At 36.1% G+C, this 19,107-nt stretch overlaps 3 protein-coding genes across 3 annotated transcripts; 1 reads left to right on the forward strand and 2 right to left on the reverse strand.

Moving 5' to 3' along the window:
• The first annotated feature begins 664 nt into the window (after positions 1-664).
• On the forward strand, positions 665-4,713 carry LOC137718564 (uncharacterized). Its single transcript, XM_068458117.1, has 5 exons — positions 665-1,059; positions 1,897-2,833; positions 2,962-3,057; positions 3,666-3,802; positions 4,195-4,713. Exons 1-5 carry the CDS (start codon positions 824-826, stop codon positions 4,349-4,351), a joined length of 1,563 nt encoding a protein of 520 aa, XP_068314218.1. The 5' UTR covers positions 665-823; the 3' UTR covers positions 4,352-4,713.
• Positions 4,714-5,047: 334 nt separating this feature from the next.
• On the reverse strand, positions 5,048-8,529 carry LOC137718389 (probable dolichyl pyrophosphate Man9GlcNAc2 alpha-1,3-glucosyltransferase). Its single transcript, XM_068457929.1, has 5 exons — positions 7,450-8,529; positions 7,226-7,333; positions 6,107-6,268; positions 5,718-5,970; positions 5,048-5,631 (listed from the first exon to the last, which is right to left on the reverse strand). The coding sequence occupies exons 1-5, from the start codon at positions 8,071-8,073 to the stop codon at positions 5,192-5,194; spliced, it is 1,587 nt and encodes a 528-aa protein (XP_068314030.1). The 5' UTR covers positions 8,074-8,529; the 3' UTR covers positions 5,048-5,191.
• A 2,638-nt stretch (positions 8,530-11,167) lies between these two features.
• Positions 11,168-14,685, reverse strand: LOC137717210 (WAT1-related protein At1g25270-like). Its single transcript, XM_068456503.1, has 7 exons — positions 14,477-14,685; positions 14,272-14,331; positions 12,379-12,495; positions 12,008-12,263; positions 11,725-11,883; positions 11,457-11,608; positions 11,168-11,351 (listed from the first exon to the last, which is right to left on the reverse strand). Exons 1-7 carry the CDS (start codon positions 14,683-14,685, stop codon positions 11,168-11,170), a joined length of 1,137 nt encoding a protein of 378 aa, XP_068312604.1.
• Between the last annotated feature and the right edge of the window lie 4,422 nt (positions 14,686-19,107).

The raw sequence follows: 19,107 nt of genomic DNA on the forward strand, positions 1-19,107 counted from the left end.
CTTCTCTTTTCTTTTCTCCACCTACGTGCTATGGCCCAATAACACATCATCTCCGCAACGGTAACAATATAACCGTCGTCAACTTGTCGCCAAAATATATATATATATATATATATATATATATATATTCGGGATCCTTATCAACCAAACTAATATTTAATTTCAACAAACGAGTAACCATTACCTATTTTTAGACAACAAAATCACGATAATTGTGCATTTAGGTGCTAGTGTGCTACTACCTTACTACCAAAAGGATGAGATGCCAAATGCATCTATCAGCAATAGATCCTTTAGATTCAACATGAATCATGCTCCAACCTCGAATCCTCAATGAAAAACATTAAGAAACTGTGCAAATAGTTAAAAATAGATATGACCAAAAAACAAAAAAATTACAAAAGGTGGCTATTATTTATTTTGCTTGTCCAAATAGGGTAGAAAATAGTTGAGAAAAATAAAATTCAGGTCAGCCGTCAATTCCGGGGCTACATGCCAATAAATTTTTTAGCTTAATCGATACACAAATTACGTGTTATTATATAAATAATAAATAATATATATTAAAAAATTAATAATTTAACAAAAAAAATTTAACAATTTTTATAAAAACAATATACCACCTGTCCCGTCACAACAAAAAATTTCTCATATATGGCGCGTAACCACCTCCAGCCTGACCGACAGCAATCAGCAGTTGCATCCATCATCGACACATTGCTTAGGTCTCACTCACCCTTCACAGTTCACCAACTCTCTCTCCCTTCCATTTCTCTCTCTAACCTCAAACACCAGAGCTCAACGAGTCCAATCTCCAAAGAGTATGGATTTCACAATCCAGGTTAGAGCAACGAGGAGAACAAGAAGAAGCAACGGCATTCCCCATGGCATTTTCTTGACGCTGTCTCTGCTCCTCCTGCTGTCATTCCTTCCAAACCCCACAAACGCCTCGATCCACGTCTACGACAACCAAACCTTCAGAGAAGTCGGCAATGCTAACCTTCTCTCCGGCGGCAGCGAAGGCATCGCCGCCACTCTTTCCGCCCGTTCTTACATTCGGTAATGCTTACGCATTTGCATTTCTTTCATTTTATTGCTAGACCTGTATACAATTTGCTTCATTCAATTTTATTGGGTTTTTGGAATGTTGGACATGTGCAAGATTTTAGATTTTTGAATTTTGAAGTGGGTGATCGATTTGGGTATTTCTACTTTTGTTTGGGTAGCCAATAAAATGTGTTCTCTGAAAAGGGTAAAGCTTAATTCAATGTATCGGAATGTGGGATGGAACAGAAGTGGAGAAATTTAATACAGTATAGTAATATTCTCAATGAAGGGTTTAGTATAAACATTGGGTTTTAGTTAGTAGCATCCAACTACGTTTTCGATGCAAATTAATGATCAATTAAATTTACCAGGTCACTAGTTTATGATGACTGACATAGACGATGAATGCGAAATATGGTGTAACTATGATCCTGCAGAATCCATGGACATGAAAGAGAATAGAAGAAGGATTTCTAGAAAATTTTCCGCGGAAAGTATAGTGTGCAAAACTAAATTCACAAAAAGTTTTTCTTGAAGTGGCTGAAGTAGATCTTCTAGTTTTATTTATTGTAAACATCATTTCTTAGTCTCAGAGTGTCCTCACATTGCCATTCACCAAGTGCATAATCATTCTTTTTGGCGGGGACCTGAATAAGTATTAAGGACGCTGCTTTATATTGTGTAGACAATGTAACTGAATTCACACTCCGATACATTTACATGGTGTGATTTATTTGACAGCAACATAGTTTTGTTGTATGTGCACGTTGCTCCCTCGTTCCTGCCTCTCCTCACTAAATTTTTTTTTTTTATTATCACTTTTGTCTCTGACATTTCCGTGTGGAACAGATTCGAGAATATCACCTTCTGGAGGAGCAAGGATGCTGCTGAGAAGCTTTCAGACATGGAGCATAGTACTGGGTTGATACAAGTTATAATATTTGAGACAGCTGATCGGAATAATATTGGTGGTTCTGCTTATGGCGGACAAAGAGCTATATGTTGCACTCCTGATCTTGCTAAGATGGAAGGTTGTAAGCAAGGTGAAGTCATCAGGAGACCTTCTGCAACAGATAAGAATTGGCCTATTGTTTTAAATGTACAGTTCAGTGGGAACTACCTGTACACAAACATGGATTATCAAGAGATTTTAATCCCTAAAACTGGGATGTATAACTTGTTTTTTGTAGCATGTGATCCAAAACTAAAGGGACTAACTATGAGCGGGAAAACTTCGTGGAAAAATCCCAATGGTTATCTACCGGGTCGAATGGCTCCATTAATGAAGTTTTATGTGTTTATCGCACTTGCTTACGTGTTGGTTGGAATAATTTGGTTCACTCAGTATGTGAGGTTTTGGAAGGATATTCTGCAACTTCAGCACTGCATCACAGCTGTTATCGCTCTTGGGTTGTTTGAGATGATTCTTTGGTATTTTGATTACGTAAATTTTAATAATACAGGGATGAGGCCAATTGTTGTTACAACATTGGTTGTGACAGTTGGAGCTGTGAGAAAAACAGTTTCCCGTCTTCTTATCCTCATTGTTTCAATGGGTTATGGTGTGGTGCGGCCCACTCTCGGGGGCCTCACCTCAAAGGTGCTTCTCCTTGGAATAACATTTTTTCTGGCCACAGAGTTGCTTAATATCATGGAGTATGTGGGGACAATCAATGATGTATCCGGAAGAGCAAGATTGTTTCTAGTTCTTCCTGATGCTTTCTTGGACGCATTTTTTATATTATGGATTTTTACTTCTCTCTCAAAAACACTAGAGCAGCTACAGGTATAAAATTTTGAATTCCTCTATTTAAGTTACAATGGCATTGTTGTTTCTTAATTTCGTGCTTTACTGGTATTTTATTTTCGCTGTAACATAGCAGTTATAAATGTTGAACTATATATTCTTCTCAGGCAAAGAGAAGCTCTGTCAAACTGGATATGTATAGGAAGTTCTCAAATGCATTAGCAGTCACAGTCATTGCCTCGGTTGCATGGATAGTGTATGAGGTATGGTTTTATTTATCTTAACTAGGCCCAGGTAAAGAATGAGTTCCTGCATCCTTGGCTGACTAGAAAATTTTGTTCAAGTGTTTCATACGTTCAACCTGCACAAATTTGACGTACAAACACTGAGGATTCTGAGTGTGTTTTGTCTATATTTGAAAATATACTCATATAAAGGCTTCAATTGAAGCCAAATTGGAATCTTAGCAATTCACCATATGAAATTAAATAGGATTGCATATGATTATGTACTCACCACTGTTCCTTCATGGCTTCTGATTTTGCACCGAGATCCCCCTGGTCAAGATTATGAGGTTACTGAGTTACACCTAGAAATCTTGCAGTTGAAAAATATCACCACCTCTTGTCTGGTTAATGTAAAGAAGGCAGCAGACTAGCAGATTATGTTGGCAGACAGACTAAGTGATACTCATATGGTGTAGTGTCTATATACTGTACTATTATTATGCATGCTGCTCACTTTTTCTCATGCTTTTTTTTTTTCGGTTGTGAACTTGGGTTCTTTGTATGCTGTGTCTTATCCTTTCAAATTTTGATCTTTTTCGTGGGTTTGAATATCTACTAGACATTTGACAAGCCTCCGCTGGCAGGTGTACTTTAAAGCAACAGATCCATTCAATGAGAAGTGGCAGAGTGCTTGGGTCATCACTGCTTTCTGGGATATTCTTGCATTTGCATTGCTGTGTGTGATCTGCTATCTTTGGGCTCCATCTCAGAGTTCTCAACGGTGCGTTATACTCTTTTATTCCTTTATAGTTAATATAATCCTTAAGTCGAATCCTTTTGCTAGGGAAATAAGGTGTCCTCAATGGAGGGTATGTTGCTTACTTCGGATCCGCTTGCAACTTATCTGCAATTTGTATTGTCACTTATTGAACCAATAGATGCCAGAGTTTACGGAGTTAAAGCATCATGTCAAAGTGTCAAGCATCCACATGCTTTTTTAGGTTCATTATTGTTTGGATTTTAATGCAATTGATGGAATGTTTCCCTCATTCATGACATCAGGAACTCTATTTGTAACTGACATCGCTCGTTAGATAAATTCGTTCATGTCATAGAATTCTTAGGGTTCCCTTGTACCCGACTGAGCTGATTTGAACTGCCAAATGTCCATAGGTATGCTTACTCAGATGAAGTGGGAGAAGAGTCTGATGACGAAGAATCTCACTCTCTTACGAGGGCCAAGCTAGAGGGTGATATCAGCTTAGTCAAGCAAGACAACATTGAAAGCACAGATTTTGATGAAGATGATACAGAAGACAAGAAGGAATGATGATTCAACGACAACCTTATATTGAACCTTTCTCTTCATACAAGTTCATGGAGGCCGACATGGCTTAACACCCCACAACTAACTTAATCAATGTCCCGTTGGCCCCGTCAACTTGGCATGCAAAGAGGTGTTGTAAAATTTTTGCTACTTTCAACTCGGTCGAATCAAAAGGATCCAGGTTTGTTTCCCCTGTTCTCGAAGCTAATTTCGTTTTGTTGTGTATGTAAAACCTTAGGTTGTCCACAAAGTTTTACAAGAGTAGATGGAGTCGTGAAAAGAAAGAAAAGGGCTGTGTATTGAAAAGCACATTTAGCAATTTTAATCTTGATTAGTCATCGTGTTTTGTAATTTTGCTCTAAAGGATGAATCAATGTCTTTTCTTTTGCACTTGTCATCTTCCTTTTCATTTCTTTTCTTTTACAATATATCTCTTCTATTAAAAGAGAAATGAGATAATGAGATAAATTGAAGAATTTAATTTTTAGAGGCATTTGTCGATTTTCCCTTTGAACTGTAATTTTAGCCGATTATCCTTCTGAACTTTTATAATTAGCCAATTTCTCCCTAACGTTAGATTTTATAATTTTTCATTCAATTTTCAATCTGTTTTGGGCACATGACAAATGTTTGAGAGTAATAAAATAATTTTATTCCTAATGTGGACAACATATTGCTTTTTTCTTCTCTTTGCTAGTTGACTCTATACACTTTTTGTTTGAATTAGTCACGGGTATCTAATTAGCATAAAAAAGCTTTAGAGAATGCGAGTTACAAAAAAAGCTGCAGTCGCATTCAATCTCTCACAAAACTTGCTGCCTGATGTACCTAAATACAGAGGTTTCAAAGGAGCTTCTTTTCTTTATCTACCAAGTTGGAGTCTTTAAGCAACATCCATTGTTTTGCATTGGCGTACAAAGTAAGAAACACGAACTGGGTGAAGCAAACGAGCATTATCAAAGCTTCAAAAAGGAAAGGATATCGGGCAGGGGGATGCATGCTTAAATAAACAACATGAAGAACAACCGAGCACAAGACAGAGACTGTTGTCACAGATGATCTCAAGGCACTTGTGTCCCTCGTAGCCCGTCTTCCATTTGGCACATGGTTTAAAAGGATAAAGAGAGCAGATAGCGCAAGATACGGTACAACCAGTTTGTCACGGTGTAGAAGAGGGAACATCGAGAATAAGGCGTAAAGTGTCATCCAGGTATAAAGCATTGGTTCTTCCATTGCCAAAAGACTCGCTGGCAGAAGAGGCAGCAAAATAGACTTCTCGTGCACTGAGAGTTAAGAAGAACGAGCATTATGCACTGTAGTATCACGAAATTATGAACAGAAGCTGAAACGATGGGCAAACTTCACTTACCTTGGAATGAGAACAGATAAAACGAGAAAGCACTATTCAGCAACCCGTAAAGGAAACCCGGCTTGCTTGGAGCCCATATCTGCTGAATCATTGAAGGTAGGAAAGTAGAAACAGTTGCACCCAAGCTGATAAGCTTCAGGGACTGTGTTGGAAATAATCTCTTCCATTTTACAAGAACCGAAGTGGTGCACCAAAAGTTAGCCACATAATCCTCAAATATCCCTCTTTCAAAAGGAGCAAGACGAGAGAGAACCTGCACAATTGACCAAAACTAATAAGGAAACGAACATCTGTTGTGCGTAAAGTGTAAACAAAAGAATTTTACAAAATAAAAGAAACAAACAGAAGCTCAAAATTATGCGAGCTGACAAAATTAACTGGTGCCATACCCCCAAGAAGTCTTCCGTTGAATGAACATATGGCCACCAGACAACAATAAATGTTCCTAAGACCACAATGCCAAGTTTTAACACTTCCAGAACTGGATATCGACGCCTTAGGCATTTACCCAGGAGATGACTGAAAAATGCAGGGGCAAAATATGCACTCATCTGCAAAAAATAATATCATGTTCAACAAGTAGATATCACAGAGCAGAAAGACAAAGATGCGATCATATTTAACTGGATAGGAAAGGGCTCATAGCCTTCTACTCTGACTGTACTTAAGAATTAAATCAGATTAAACACCCCATGGGCCACAATATCACCCTCAACCACATTGTAATTGGGATTAAGAGGGATGCTAGCATCAGTCATGCTACCATCGTTTATTCAGTCGCTGATTGCCAAGTCGACATGTGGCATGTGTTTTGCTTTTAGAATATTAACATAATTCACTCCACCTCTAAACCCTTTGTTGACCATTATTTATAGTGTCATTCCCTATCTATCTTCCCCCATTTCCCTGCCGTTTCTATTCCCCAGTTTCTCAACACCTCCTCCATCACTGCCATCCTCAGCCAAAAAACCTCAACTTGATTGAAGAATCCCTTAGTGCCAGACATGCGGGCCAACTCCCCCTTCTCTTCTCTTCTTTTCTCTACCCTTAATTGTTAATGAAATATCGTCATACGATGTTTTACTTTTATTTTTTGTAATTTCTGGTTAGTGTGTCTATTTCTCCTCCGATATGCACCTCCCTATTTTTTTATGCATCTTGTGATTTCTGATAACCACCAGAGCACCACTTTTTCATTAGATCACATCACCTATCACCCCTATTTCGATTAATGACAAAAAAGAAGATGCATTAATTCGAACCTTAAATATGCAACATGATCCAGCCAGTTATGTGTTCATAACTAGAAATCTATTTGCCAATATTGCACGCTAACATCATCCAATTCCTTTGAGGCAGAGTTTAAATGTCCCAAGACAACTTCAGTTCAACAATTTCATTTTGCAAACCATAGTTAAGTGAGGAAATACAACTGTCGCTATTCGCTAAGAATATAGAACGAAACTTAAACAACCATTATGCAGAATTAAAACTGAATTAAAAGATACCTGTTTGTGGTTGAGAGCAAGACTGTATAGGACACAGGCTACAAGATCTTTGTCCGAAAGAACAGAGGCAATAGCTCCCACGGTCAGACCCAAGCTGATGCAATTGTACTGGCAAAAAATCAATAAGAAATAAGATTGTAAATTTAAACAGTTCGGAGTAACAACTACAAAAAAATTCATGGACGCCGAATATGAAGAATGCAATGGAAAAATGAACTGTAAACCTGGAAATGACCATGGTCAATTAGGATAAGACACGGATTAAGTAAGATAATCGCGATATGCCACGCTATGTCACCCCTTCGGCGACTTGGGTTTTGACCAGCATAGTAAACAAGAACAAAGTATAAAACAGCAGGAAAGAACACCAAGGCATCGGAGGACAACACTGTCCACCTCATGAGAAGTTTTCCCAGATAGGACTCATGGCCACGGGAAGCGAAAAGTGCAACCGATTCAGGGCTGAAAAATCTAAGGAAAAGGCCATGAACATAACTCTGATAGGCAGTGAGAGGAGGGTAGTCAAGACCCCAGTATGTGAGATCATTGACCGTACTGTTTCGATACCAATCCTTAATTGGCAGATTGAGTGTGATCTCCATCCAATGCCTCTGAGCTTCAAAGTCCCCATATTTGGGAGGATTTCCAGCACCAGAGTAAGGATGCAGCGAGACCGCGACTCGAACCAACAACGAAAACAATGCAATGGACAAGAATGAAGCTGTGATTCCCCTGTGGATCAACCACCACCAACCACCATCAGATTCAACAATCAGCTTTTCTTCCTTGCCTTTTCTAAAATTACCCTTCTTTTTGGAGCTCTTCTCCATTTTCTCTGCTTCTTTCATTGGGGACAAGACACAAACACTTGGCCTGCAGCCAACAGAGAAAGGAAATGAAGGAACGCCGATCAGTTCAATCAACTGACAATCACGAACACCCGCACCCACCGCCGGCAGAGATCAGCATGGTCATAGAGCCCAACCACACCGCCACTTCAGCCGCCACCACCACAGCCGCCACACAAACTACAACCACGACGAGGATAAGACCCGCTGTATCATCTCCTCTTCCTCCTAAACTGTAAGCAGCCCAATCCCTTCCAGTTGGACCTAATCAGTTGCTAATCACCAGAAACGCCATCATCACCTCCAATTAGCTACGATCTGATGGCCGGCGAATTTGCTGAACTCCGTTTGGCTCCGATTGGTAAAATCTACAAACGAGGATTTTTTTTTTTTTTTTTTTTCTACCAAGGTGCGTGTAAAAAGTAAAATAAAAATTGCGGGACAAACCTTGGCTGCTTAAAAATAATCAGGAGCTTTCATTCAATAATAACTTGACAAGTGTTTAAGTTGTTAGTTCAAGTTTTAATTGTTTAGACATTTGTCAAATTGTTAGTGAGTGAGAGCAGGAGCTCCTGCTTATGTTTAAAAACATCTTTAAATGAGATGTTGTCAAATTTTGAATATAAAATTTAAATTTGATAGCTCATGTGGTATTTTGACATCTCTTAAAGTTTTATTGTCCACCGGATATGTTAAATTAAATTATTATTTTATTATATTATAAAATAAATTATTAAATTAATAAAAACTTAATAAAAGGCATTTAATAATTATGAAATCATGACCATTCACCATTTCTTTTTAACAAGAGGGGACTGTTTACTTACCTCGATTGAACAAAAGGGGAATGGATCAATAACAACATTAATTGCAATGATGATTAAACCAATAAAAAATTAATAAAAAGCATTAATAATTAATTTTGAAGCTGCTGTCAAATTCGACAACAACTTTCTTGCTGCCAATCCATGTCATCAGCACATAGGATTTGACATTTCGGTTGGAGTACATTAATATGGTCTTTTTTTTACTGTTATAACTTATGTGGACATTTTGACATCTCATTTGGAGATGCTCTAAGCAGCCAAGCTTTGTTTAAATTGGGCGGATAGTATTAATTATTTATTAATATTTATTTTAGGTTGATGATATTGGCACACCTTTCATTTTCGATTGTCGGATTAAGTGAATTGTAAAAAATCAAAGAGCAGAAATTAACAAGATGTGTGAATGAAAATGATTTGAGCTAAATTTATTTTAACCAAAATTCATCCAGTAACTTTATTTAATGAAACTAAACAGTACTACACTATTTCTGAAACTGAACACTATTTCTGAAAACTGAACACTAATAAAATTGAATATGTCTAGAAACACATACCCTGTCTGTAAGAGAATCCGAACACCTATAACCCCTGTGAACCAAGCTGTAACCAATAAATACACACATTTTGCTTTTGGGTTCCAATTTTGAAGAGGCAGGATTTGAGCAAGGGAAAACATCTATAGCCAAAAACCTTTAGAGTAGCATAATCCGGGGCTCTCTGAAAAACTTGTTCCCATGGAGAAGATGTATAAGCTATAGGCATTCTGTTAATTAGATAGATTACAATGAGGAAGGCTTCTACCCAGAATTGATGAGGAACCTTGGAAGCAATCAAAAGTGTTCTAGTAGTTTCCATAATATGTCTGTGATTCCTCTTAGCATAACCATTTTTGTTGTGGTGTGTATGGACAGCTTAATTGTTGTTGAATACCATGAGGAAAAAGATGACTTTTGAACTCAAAACTATTGAATTCATCCCATGAGTTAAATCTTAAGGTACCAATTTTGTTACCAAATAAATTATCAACTAAAGCTTGAAATTGGACGAAAGTGTAAAACACATCTAATTTATTTTTCAATGGATACAATCATGTATATTTGGTAAAGCCGTCAACAAAGATGACATAAAATCTATAACCACTTACAAAATATATAGGAGCTGGACCTCAAACATCTGAACAAGTTCTAAGATTCTAGAAGTGTGGTACACATAGAATCTTGAAATGGTAATTTGGCACACTTGCCTAAAACACAATTTGAGCAAAGCATTCGCTGCAAGTATTCAGAGATGGAAGAGGTCCCCTTGTTCATGGATTACAAATTCGATCGCTATTGATGAATGTGAGAGCGAGAAGCTCCACCAAAATGTCACTCCTCTCTCTCTCTCTCTCTCTCTCTCTCTCTCTCTCTCTCTCTCTCTCTCTCTCTCTCTCTCTCTCTCATATCCTTACAATTTCACTCACCTCGGACTCAGACCTCTCTCTCCTCTCCTGGACGCACACCTCTCTCTCCTCTCCTTTCGCTCACCTCTCACTCGAATCTCCTTGCAGCCATCGCCACCGCCACCGTGAATCAGCTACCGCCACCGACTCGACTTACCCTTTATCTTATCTACTTTTACTCACCTCCCTCTCGACTCTTCTTTCAGCCATCACCAGCACCGTAGTTTACCGAATAATACTGAAAAATTCAAAACAAATCCGAAAATACTGAAATAGGGAATACCAAATTTTGGTTCAGTTTGGTTTTAGGAATCCCGTCCCTAAAAGGGATCGATTCGGTGGTCGGTTTATACTTTTCAGTTCGGCATTCCGAACCGAACCACCCCAGTGAAAGGACTAGGAGTAGGAGGAGTAGAGGTGGAAGCTTTAGAGAACACGTGTCTTGAATCGAATAGGAGGGCCTGCGCTTACCACTAAAACACAGATTGGGCTTTTCTTGGTTCACATATCAATCTTATATTCTGTCATTCTACCAAAAGTTCTAGATTTTTTTATGAAGGTTTGAACCTTAATTTCGACTAGTTGAGATTTGTTAACGTATGAAGGTTTGAACATTAATTTGCAGAAGAAGCAGAAAAGAAGAAGAACAACAGAAGAAAAGAAATGAAGGATTGTAGAGGAGAGAGTTGTTTATCATTCACATTAAGCTCAACTAAATGAGCATTACAAACTTTTTGGTCCAGGAGTTGCTACAGAATCTCTCTTAACAGAAAACTAACATAATCTCTCTTAACGGAAAACTAACATAATCACTCTTAACGGAAAACTAACTGATTTCATCACAAGTATCACCGCTAACTAGCGACTTTGCCACGTCGATAGAATGGGACTCTTCAAGTGGTGGTGGTGGTGGTGGTGGTGGCGGCTGTTGTGTCATCGTCTTCAGCTCCTTACTTTTACTCCACAAAACCATATATAATCCACAGACGATTAAAGCGCCTCCTAATATGCTGCAGTGCATACAAAATATAGAGATATTAATTAAAAATATTTCTCATGCAGTTTTCTATTTTTCTCCCTTTTAATTTAACCAGAAAAAGAGCATAGTAAATTACCTTCCTAAGTGTAACTTTTCATCTAACAACAACGTCGCAGCTAAGGCCACCAGCAAAAGGCCGAGTGGGTTGAAAATTGACACAAACAACGGCCCTCGCATGCGTACACAGCATGCGGTCAGAGTAAGTACCAATCCAGTAGTAACGACTCCCTGCATCATATAAAACACAGGTGTGGAACAGCTCAAGCTATAGTCTTGACAAACTGAGGATGCTAAGCTAAATACAGAGATAAGGCAGGATATGGAGATTAGTCAGTCATATTTACCGAATACAGTGCCGTGAAAAGTTTGATGTCCCAGCCCAACTTCCACTGACTCCAGTCCCTCTCCTTGCAAAGGGCAAAAGCAGTGGACTGGATTGATGCCATGATAGACATCAGGGCCGTACTTGAGTACTGGCAAGGGTAATCCTTAGTCATTTTTGTCTGTATTGTATATATATACCAAGTTAATTATTAAAACACAATATTAAACAAATCATATGGATTAATTTATGAATGCATGGCTGGTTACTATTATATATATGTTAATTAATTAATTAATTTGAACCTGAAATATCAGCCACAGTGCAAAGGAGATGGTACTGCAGAGTGCTAAGAAGGAGCCCAGCAACTGAGTGCGAGTGTTTCTGTGCAAGAAGTGGCTGTTTTTGTGGGAATATTTACGTAAAAGATTTATGTCCGTCGACCAAATGACAATCTCTTGGCCTTTGTAGAAGGTGAAGATCATTGTCCCTCCTATACAAACCAATGTACCCACCACTTTTGCCCTACCCGCGTGTGTCCCAAGGGCTAACCTCTCCATTCTGAGATTTAATTTTAACCCGAATTTTCATATATATTAGTCTAACTCTGCATGCATATTCGAATCTGAAAATGCCGTTTAATTGATTGATTAATTACTTCTGTACAAGTACGTACCTAAAACATAATGCTATAAGGAACGTGATGACTGGAATAAGGTTATTGAAGGCTATGGTATATGTTGCCGATGTTAAGCCTAAGCTCTCTATATAAAAGTTTTGTGCCATTGTTGACCTGCAATAGTTCAACATATGAAGTTAAAATAAAAGTGGTTTTTGAACATTAGTCCTTGCAAAAGATTAAAATTAAAAAAAAAAAAAAAAAAAAAAAAAAAAAACTGGTGATAGATTATATATTCAATTTAATCCCTTAAAGTGTACTTTTATCAAAATTTATATTCAATTTTCGTTATTTAATGTGTATTTTTATTTAATCTCTCCACATTAAATTTTAATTTTATTAATATGCACATATTTAGTTCTTTAATTATAAATGAACATAAATGAGAAAATATTAAAATAAATATGTGATACAAAAATATATAAATACATAAGTGTAAATAAATGACTATGCCGAAATATATAAAATTGACTTTTTTTGTACCGAAATATTTGTACCTACATGATTGTACCGGAATATATTATAATGAACCTAAATGTATTATATTGAATTAATGTACCTAAATGTCAATACCAAAATGTACATGACAAAATGTACGTACCGAAATATAGTATATTGAATTAATGTACCTAAAAGTCAATACTCAAATGAGGGGTATTAGGTTTGAATCTCATAGATGGCGTATTCAATACCAAATTAAGTTGTCTATTGTGTGGCTTAGTCGAACCCCCCTGGCGGGCCTTAGTGTAAAATATACCGTTGTATTAAAAAACAAAAAAACTCAAATGTGTGTACCAAAATGTACGTACCGAAATGCATGTATATGTTTGTATTGATGAATTAATGTAACTATATGTTTGTATCGATGGATATACCAAAATATTCAAATGTATTAATGTACCTAAATGAAGAACATACAAAATTGTTATCGGATTTTATATTATAAAAAAAAAAAAAATTAGTTGTCTAAATGTAGACATAGACATTAAAATATATTTTGATAAATGAAATGAAAATTAAATTTAAATGTAATTAATACATTAAAATAGGAATAAAGAGATAAATAAAATATCAAAATATAACTCATAAATGAGATGATTAAATGTACTAGCTAGGGACTAAAATTGGATTTTAATCTTACACAAGGTTATAGTCTAAAACTCATATTTTTTTAAGGATTAAAATGAAGTTTTCTAAAATAAAAACTGAAGAGAAATACACTAATTATAACTAAAACCTCTGTTCTAAAAATCTCCGTCTAGATACTAGGCGGCTAGCCACTACCCTGATTAGTCTCTGGGTTTTTGTAAATTAAGAAATTATGTCTAGTCCTGCTTAGGCGTCCACCTAGCCCGCCTAACCCGCGTAAGCCTGCCTACATCCCGACTCTCATTTAGACGAAAAATAGATAACTTTCAATTTGTATTTGAATTTTTCAATAAAATATAAGAAATTTGTTGAATACTTGGATAAACACTCATTCTATGCTTGTTCCCTATGTTTCAATATGTTATGATACTTTATAATTTATATGACATTTTATTTTACAATTTATATATCTCAATGTAATTATGTGCGTTTTTTAAGTATAAATATGCATTTATTTATAAATATATAATACATTTACTTAAATCCGCTTAGCTGCCTAGTCGCTAGGCCTCAACCCGCCACCTGACTAGCGCCCAATTTCTTTTATAACCTTGACTAAAACACACCAAACTAAACTTATGATAGAAATTCTTGTTTATCTCGGAGGTATTTATAAAAGAACAAAAAATAAAATATCATGCTTGGAAATATAAAATAACCTAAAAAAGAGTAAGATATGTGATTAATAAAGAAGCACAAAAGGGAAATCAATAACTTTTGAATATGTTTTAGCATTCTTACCCCAATAATCCGGAGATAAAACCTTGAAACAGGATACTTAAGGTAAGTTTGGGCCTCTTCCTGTTATTTTATAAGTTAAATAACAAAAGTTAGCTATATGAGAGAGAGAGAGAGAGAGAGAGAGAGAGAGAGAGAGAGCATATTATCATACATTAATTTCGAAGAGAGAGAGAGAGAGAGCATATTATCATGATCATTGACGAACCTTTCAAATATAAGGGCAAGAGGAAGCATAAGGGCTGCAGAAAACATGTTACGGTAGGCAACGAGGATAGTGAAATTCATTCCAACCTCTGCTACCAGTTTGTAAGATATATTCATTCCTACATATGACGCCTGAACCACCACCATCATCATCACCGGCTTCAACCCTTGCACTATACTAGTACTGCAACACATCAGTTTCTGCCCCATCGTCTCTCTCTCTCTTTCTCTCTAAGATATCCTGCTAAATTATTACTACAATTTACTCTAATTTAATTGGGATTTTTCTTTCTTTTTCACGTTGTCTCTGATGCCCATATAAAGATAGCATTTGGAGTTTAATTTGGGAGACGTGCATAATCAGGTATATTGCGTATATGTTCTCCTCAGTGTGTTATGATAGTAATTCAAATAAATGAATAATGTGACCACTGCCGAAGAGAGAGATAGGTGGCCATTAAGCTAGGTGGAAAGCTGGTATCTATAGTTTGAGGGCATGTTTACCTAATTACTTGGTAAAAGATGAGAGACTGATGAGGAGATAAACAAATTTTTAGTGGGATCTACGCACTTCAGTTATTCTCTTACCAGCTGCTTGAGTTTTAGGTTGTTACTCATTTGACCGTCGAATAGTTTTGGCCGTACACTAATGGTGTTAATTGGGTTGTTTACTATTTTACAGGTAGTCAAGTTTGCACACCTCCACTACACACGGTAATGTGCGAATTGATTTCAACAAAACCTGAGGTTAATGTTTACAAGGTAAAAAGAAAAAAAGAAAAAAAAAGTTAAGCTAGGTAGATTAAATTTGGAAACTAAATGATGTGTTGCCTTAGAAATAAGCACGTTAATCAATACTTAAATAATAATCTAATTATCAACTTTTATGTTATTTAGTTTATAAGATTTTGTACATAAGCATTACCCAAAAAAAGATATGAACCACCTTCCCTTATCGACATCTAAGTTAAAGTATTTCTTTATGATTATAAAAGAGAAAAAACCAAAGTAAAAGTGTTAAAATGCATGATGAATAGTTTTGAAGCCTAGGTACGTGGAAGCCAAAATATTATTACTTGGTATAAAACCAACGAAAAAAAATAAGAGAGTTTTAATGAAAAGAGCAATTAAGTTTATTTTAACAAAATACTATGATGTAAATTTATTTAAAGAAAATAACTTAAACTTTAATAAAAATGATTTAAAATTTAATGAAAATGATAAAAGTTTAATATAATAAAAAATAAAATAGAAAAAAGTAAAAAAAAACTTGATGTGCATGACCCCGCGCATTTATCACACACACAATTTCTGAAACTAAATTGTACTACACTATTTCTGAAACTAAACGATACTGCACTATTTCTAAAACTGAACGGTACTGCATTATTTTTGAAACTAAATACTATTTCTCAAAACTGAACACTAATTATTTATATTGATTCTAAAACTAAACACGAGTAGATTAGGGAATTATTATTAGCACTCCAAAAATCACATTCTACACTTCAAACTTTCTATATTAGAAAATAAAAGTACATTTATGAGGAGTGTAGAATGAGATTTTTGGAATGCCAATAATACTTTCCGTAGATTAAGATCATAATTAACCTCTCCTCTCCAAGTTTCTTTGATTAAACTAACTAACTAATTCTTTCAATAAAGAAAAAGTAACAAACCAACCTAACATAATTAAGGCCAGCCCCAAAACGTTTAGGCCAAATCTAATGAAAGGTCCAGCCAGAGCCAGCCCCCATCTTCACCTACTACTTAGATGGACACACATGCGACTTTCTCTAGTCGCCATCTAGTCGCCATTTTTAGAGAGAGAAAGCTTTAAAGAGAGGAAAAAATTGGGCTGTGGGAATTTCTTCTTTACCGCACTCATGACCTTCCACATGAGTACAACATCATCATCTCAGTCATTTCACCACTGCAGCAGGACCTTCCCGGTCCGGCGAGATCATCATCGTGGAGATAAATTTTTAGTTATGACGGGAACATAGATGGTACATCATATGCGTGTTTTTATGCAAGTGGTGAAAAATTTCACGTGCGTGTTTTTATGCAAGTGGTGGAAATTTTTAATTTTTAAATTATTAACCTTTTAATACACATAACCCACAATTTTTATAAGAACATGTGGTATATCACCTCGTGTGATAGTCACACTAAAAAATCTCTCTATTGTCGATTGTTGTGGACCCCATCATCCAGATGCCAATGCACAGATAAGGCAAACCAGGGAGCTCAAAGCGCAGTCCCACATCACGGTGACAACCTCCGACTCCGTCTACAACACGTGGCAGTGCATGATCATGTACTAATGGAAAGATTTTTCAGTATGACCGTCACACGATGTGGTACACCACGTGTCCCTATATAAATAGTGGGATATGTGTAATAAAATGTTAATAACTTAAAAATTAAAATTTTCCACCACTTATATAAAAACACGTGATGTACCGTCCGTGTTTCCGTCACTACTAAAAATTTTTCATACTAATGGTTCAAGAAGTTTTAGAACGAACCCGGTTCGAAGATGTCCTTCATCTCCCTCACCTTCCCAGCCAAGACAAGAATTGGGCTGAATATGACCAGCAGGGGTGAGCTACTGCACGCACTTTTCATTCTCTTGTTTTTATTATTAAATAAAGTTATAGGATGATTTTTTTTGTTAAAACTCAAAATTTTAAAGTCATTTTCATTGATTTTCCTTAATAATAATGCTTGTGTCCTTTCATGGGAGGACTTACTTGTTCCCTACTTATAATTAACGAACATTTATCGTCCGAACATCATAATTAGAACTACTTATTCCTTTTATCATCATCTAAAGATCATATCTGAAAATAATCATTCAATTGGAAGACCGTTTAGCCATTCTCTTGTTTTTATTATTAAATAAAGTTATAGGATGATTTTTTTTTGTTAAAACTCAAAAATTTAAAGTCATTTTCATTGATTTTCCTTAATAATAATGCTTGTGTCCTTTCATGGGAGGACTTACTTGTTCCCCACTTATAATTAACGAACATTTATCGTCCGAACATCATAATTAGAACTACTTATTCCTTTTATCATCATCTAAAGATCATATCTGAAAATAATCATTCAATTGGAAGACCGTTTAGCCATTCATATGATTAATGTCACATCTCGGCCCGAGGCGGATCACTTCCCGGCCCGCTCCACCACCGTAGTACGATATTGTCCTCTTTGGGCTTACCATTCCCTCACGGTTTTGTTTTTGGGAACTCACGAGCAACTTCCCAGTGGGTCACCCATCATGGGATTGCTCTAGCCCCCTTCTCGCTTAACTTCGGAGTTCCTACGGAACCTGAAGCCAATGAGCTCCCAAAATGCCTCGTGCTAGGTAGGGATGAGAATATACATTTAAGGATCACTCCCTTGGGCGATGTGGGATGTTACAATTAAAATAAATGGATAGTGCATCATAAGGATGTTACTTGTTACCAAAATTGTTAATTGATTTAACACGTATAAATGACTAAACAATTTTTAAATTGAATGATTTTTTGCAAATATGATTTTTAAATCGTGATAAAAAGAAGAACAGTTCAAACGGTAAAAATTCATTAATAATAAGTGGGAGACAAGTAAATATCTCATGGAAAAAAAAAACCTATACACGACCATTGTGATCATCCCCCACTTGCTCTTTTTCAATAGAATGTATTTTGTATTATTTTATTGGTGTGTCATTATTTAGATTCTATAATTCAAGAAAATTGTGGTTGCCTACCATTTTATTTATATCAAACGGTAGGTGGTCGTTTAATTTTTTATGTTGAACTCTTTTCATCCATTGTTGAATTAAGATCGACTAAAATTGCCTATAATTTGCTTGTATCATAGAGTCTAAGAGAACGAGATTTTATTTTATTGACAAAATATTTAATAAAAAATGTTGTGGGGCTCATTCACCCAATGGGGCCAGGATGTTAACATTGATTTCCTGCATCAGTACTTTTGCTTCGTTGGATGTTGGAAGTAGGGGTGAACATTGGGTGGGTTGGAAGTAAGGATGTGCCTTGGGGGTTGGTCGGGTTAGACCTTAATCTGTTGGCCAACCCTAAGCTCGGGTTGGAGTTGTTCAAACCCATTGTTACCCAGGAACATTGGCAACCCAATTCACTCAAATCATTCTTTGGCAGGTTAGGTTGGGCCGGTTTTATAAATTGGGCTTAATTGATGTTATTCTTATTCCTAATGTAAGTATGACAAACAAATAATCAATCCTTATGTCAAATTAGACCCAAATCATATGAATCACCACATGTTGCTATTACATAAATTTCACTATTCAAATCACGAATTGGTATATAAATGCATGTAAAAGATACTAAATTTTATGTATAGATGTACATAATATACATTACATTTTAAAGAATTATTGTCCTTCAGTGAGTTAATTTTGGTTGACATAATAAGACTTCGACTCAACATAACCCATTTATTAAACAGACAGTTAAATTTTGCTAAAAAGTCAAAATGATCCATAAGATTAGCATAATTCCTCACTTTGATCATGAGATTTGAAATTGATAGAAGTGGTCATTGAATTTGTCTACCGTCATCATTTTGATCATTTCGTGAAAAATTTCCATT

Source organism: Pyrus communis, chromosome 15, assembly GCF_963583255.1.
Source record: "Pyrus communis chromosome 15, drPyrComm1.1, whole genome shotgun sequence".
NCBI classification, from domain to species: domain Eukaryota; kingdom Viridiplantae; phylum Streptophyta; class Magnoliopsida; order Rosales; family Rosaceae; genus Pyrus; species Pyrus communis.

What these genes read in the sequence shown, in the direction of transcription:
- LOC137718564 (XM_068458117.1), top strand. Translation starts at nt 824, where the DNA reads ATGGATTTCACAATCCAGGTTAGAGCAACGAGGAGAACAAGAAGAAGC. An exon ending in AAACACTAGAGCAGCTACAG is followed by an intron (nt 2,834 to 2,961) that starts GTATAAAATTTT and finishes TATTCTTCTCAG; the next exon opens with GCAAAGAGAAGCTCTGTCAA. An exon ending in TTGCATGGATAGTGTATGAG is followed by an intron (nt 3,058 to 3,665) that starts GTATGGTTTTAT and finishes CTCCGCTGGCAG; the next exon opens with GTGTACTTTAAAGCAACAGA.
- LOC137718389 (XM_068457929.1), bottom strand. Translation starts at nt 8,073, where the DNA reads ATGAAAGAAGCAGAGAAAATGGAGAAGAGCTCCAAAAAGAAGGGTAAT. An exon ending in TTGCTCTCAACCACAAACAG is followed by an intron (nt 6,269 to 7,225) that starts GTATCTTTTAAT and finishes TATTTTTTGCAG; the next exon opens with ATGAGTGCATATTTTGCCCC. An exon ending in TTATCTGTTCTCATTCCAAG is followed by an intron (nt 5,632 to 5,717) that starts GTAAGTGAAGTT and finishes CTTAACTCTCAG; the next exon opens with TGCACGAGAAGTCTATTTTG.
- LOC137717210 (XM_068456503.1), bottom strand. Translation starts at nt 14,685, where the DNA reads ATGGGGCAGAAACTGATGTGTTGCAGTACTAGTATAGTGCAAGGGTTG. An exon ending in CTTATAGCATTATGTTTTAG is followed by an intron (nt 12,264 to 12,378) that starts GTACGTACTTGT and finishes ATTAAATCTCAG; the next exon opens with AATGGAGAGGTTAGCCCTTG. An exon ending in GAAAAGTTACACTTAGGAAG is followed by an intron (nt 11,352 to 11,456) that starts GTAATTTACTAT and finishes TATGCACTGCAG; the next exon opens with CATATTAGGAGGCGCTTTAA.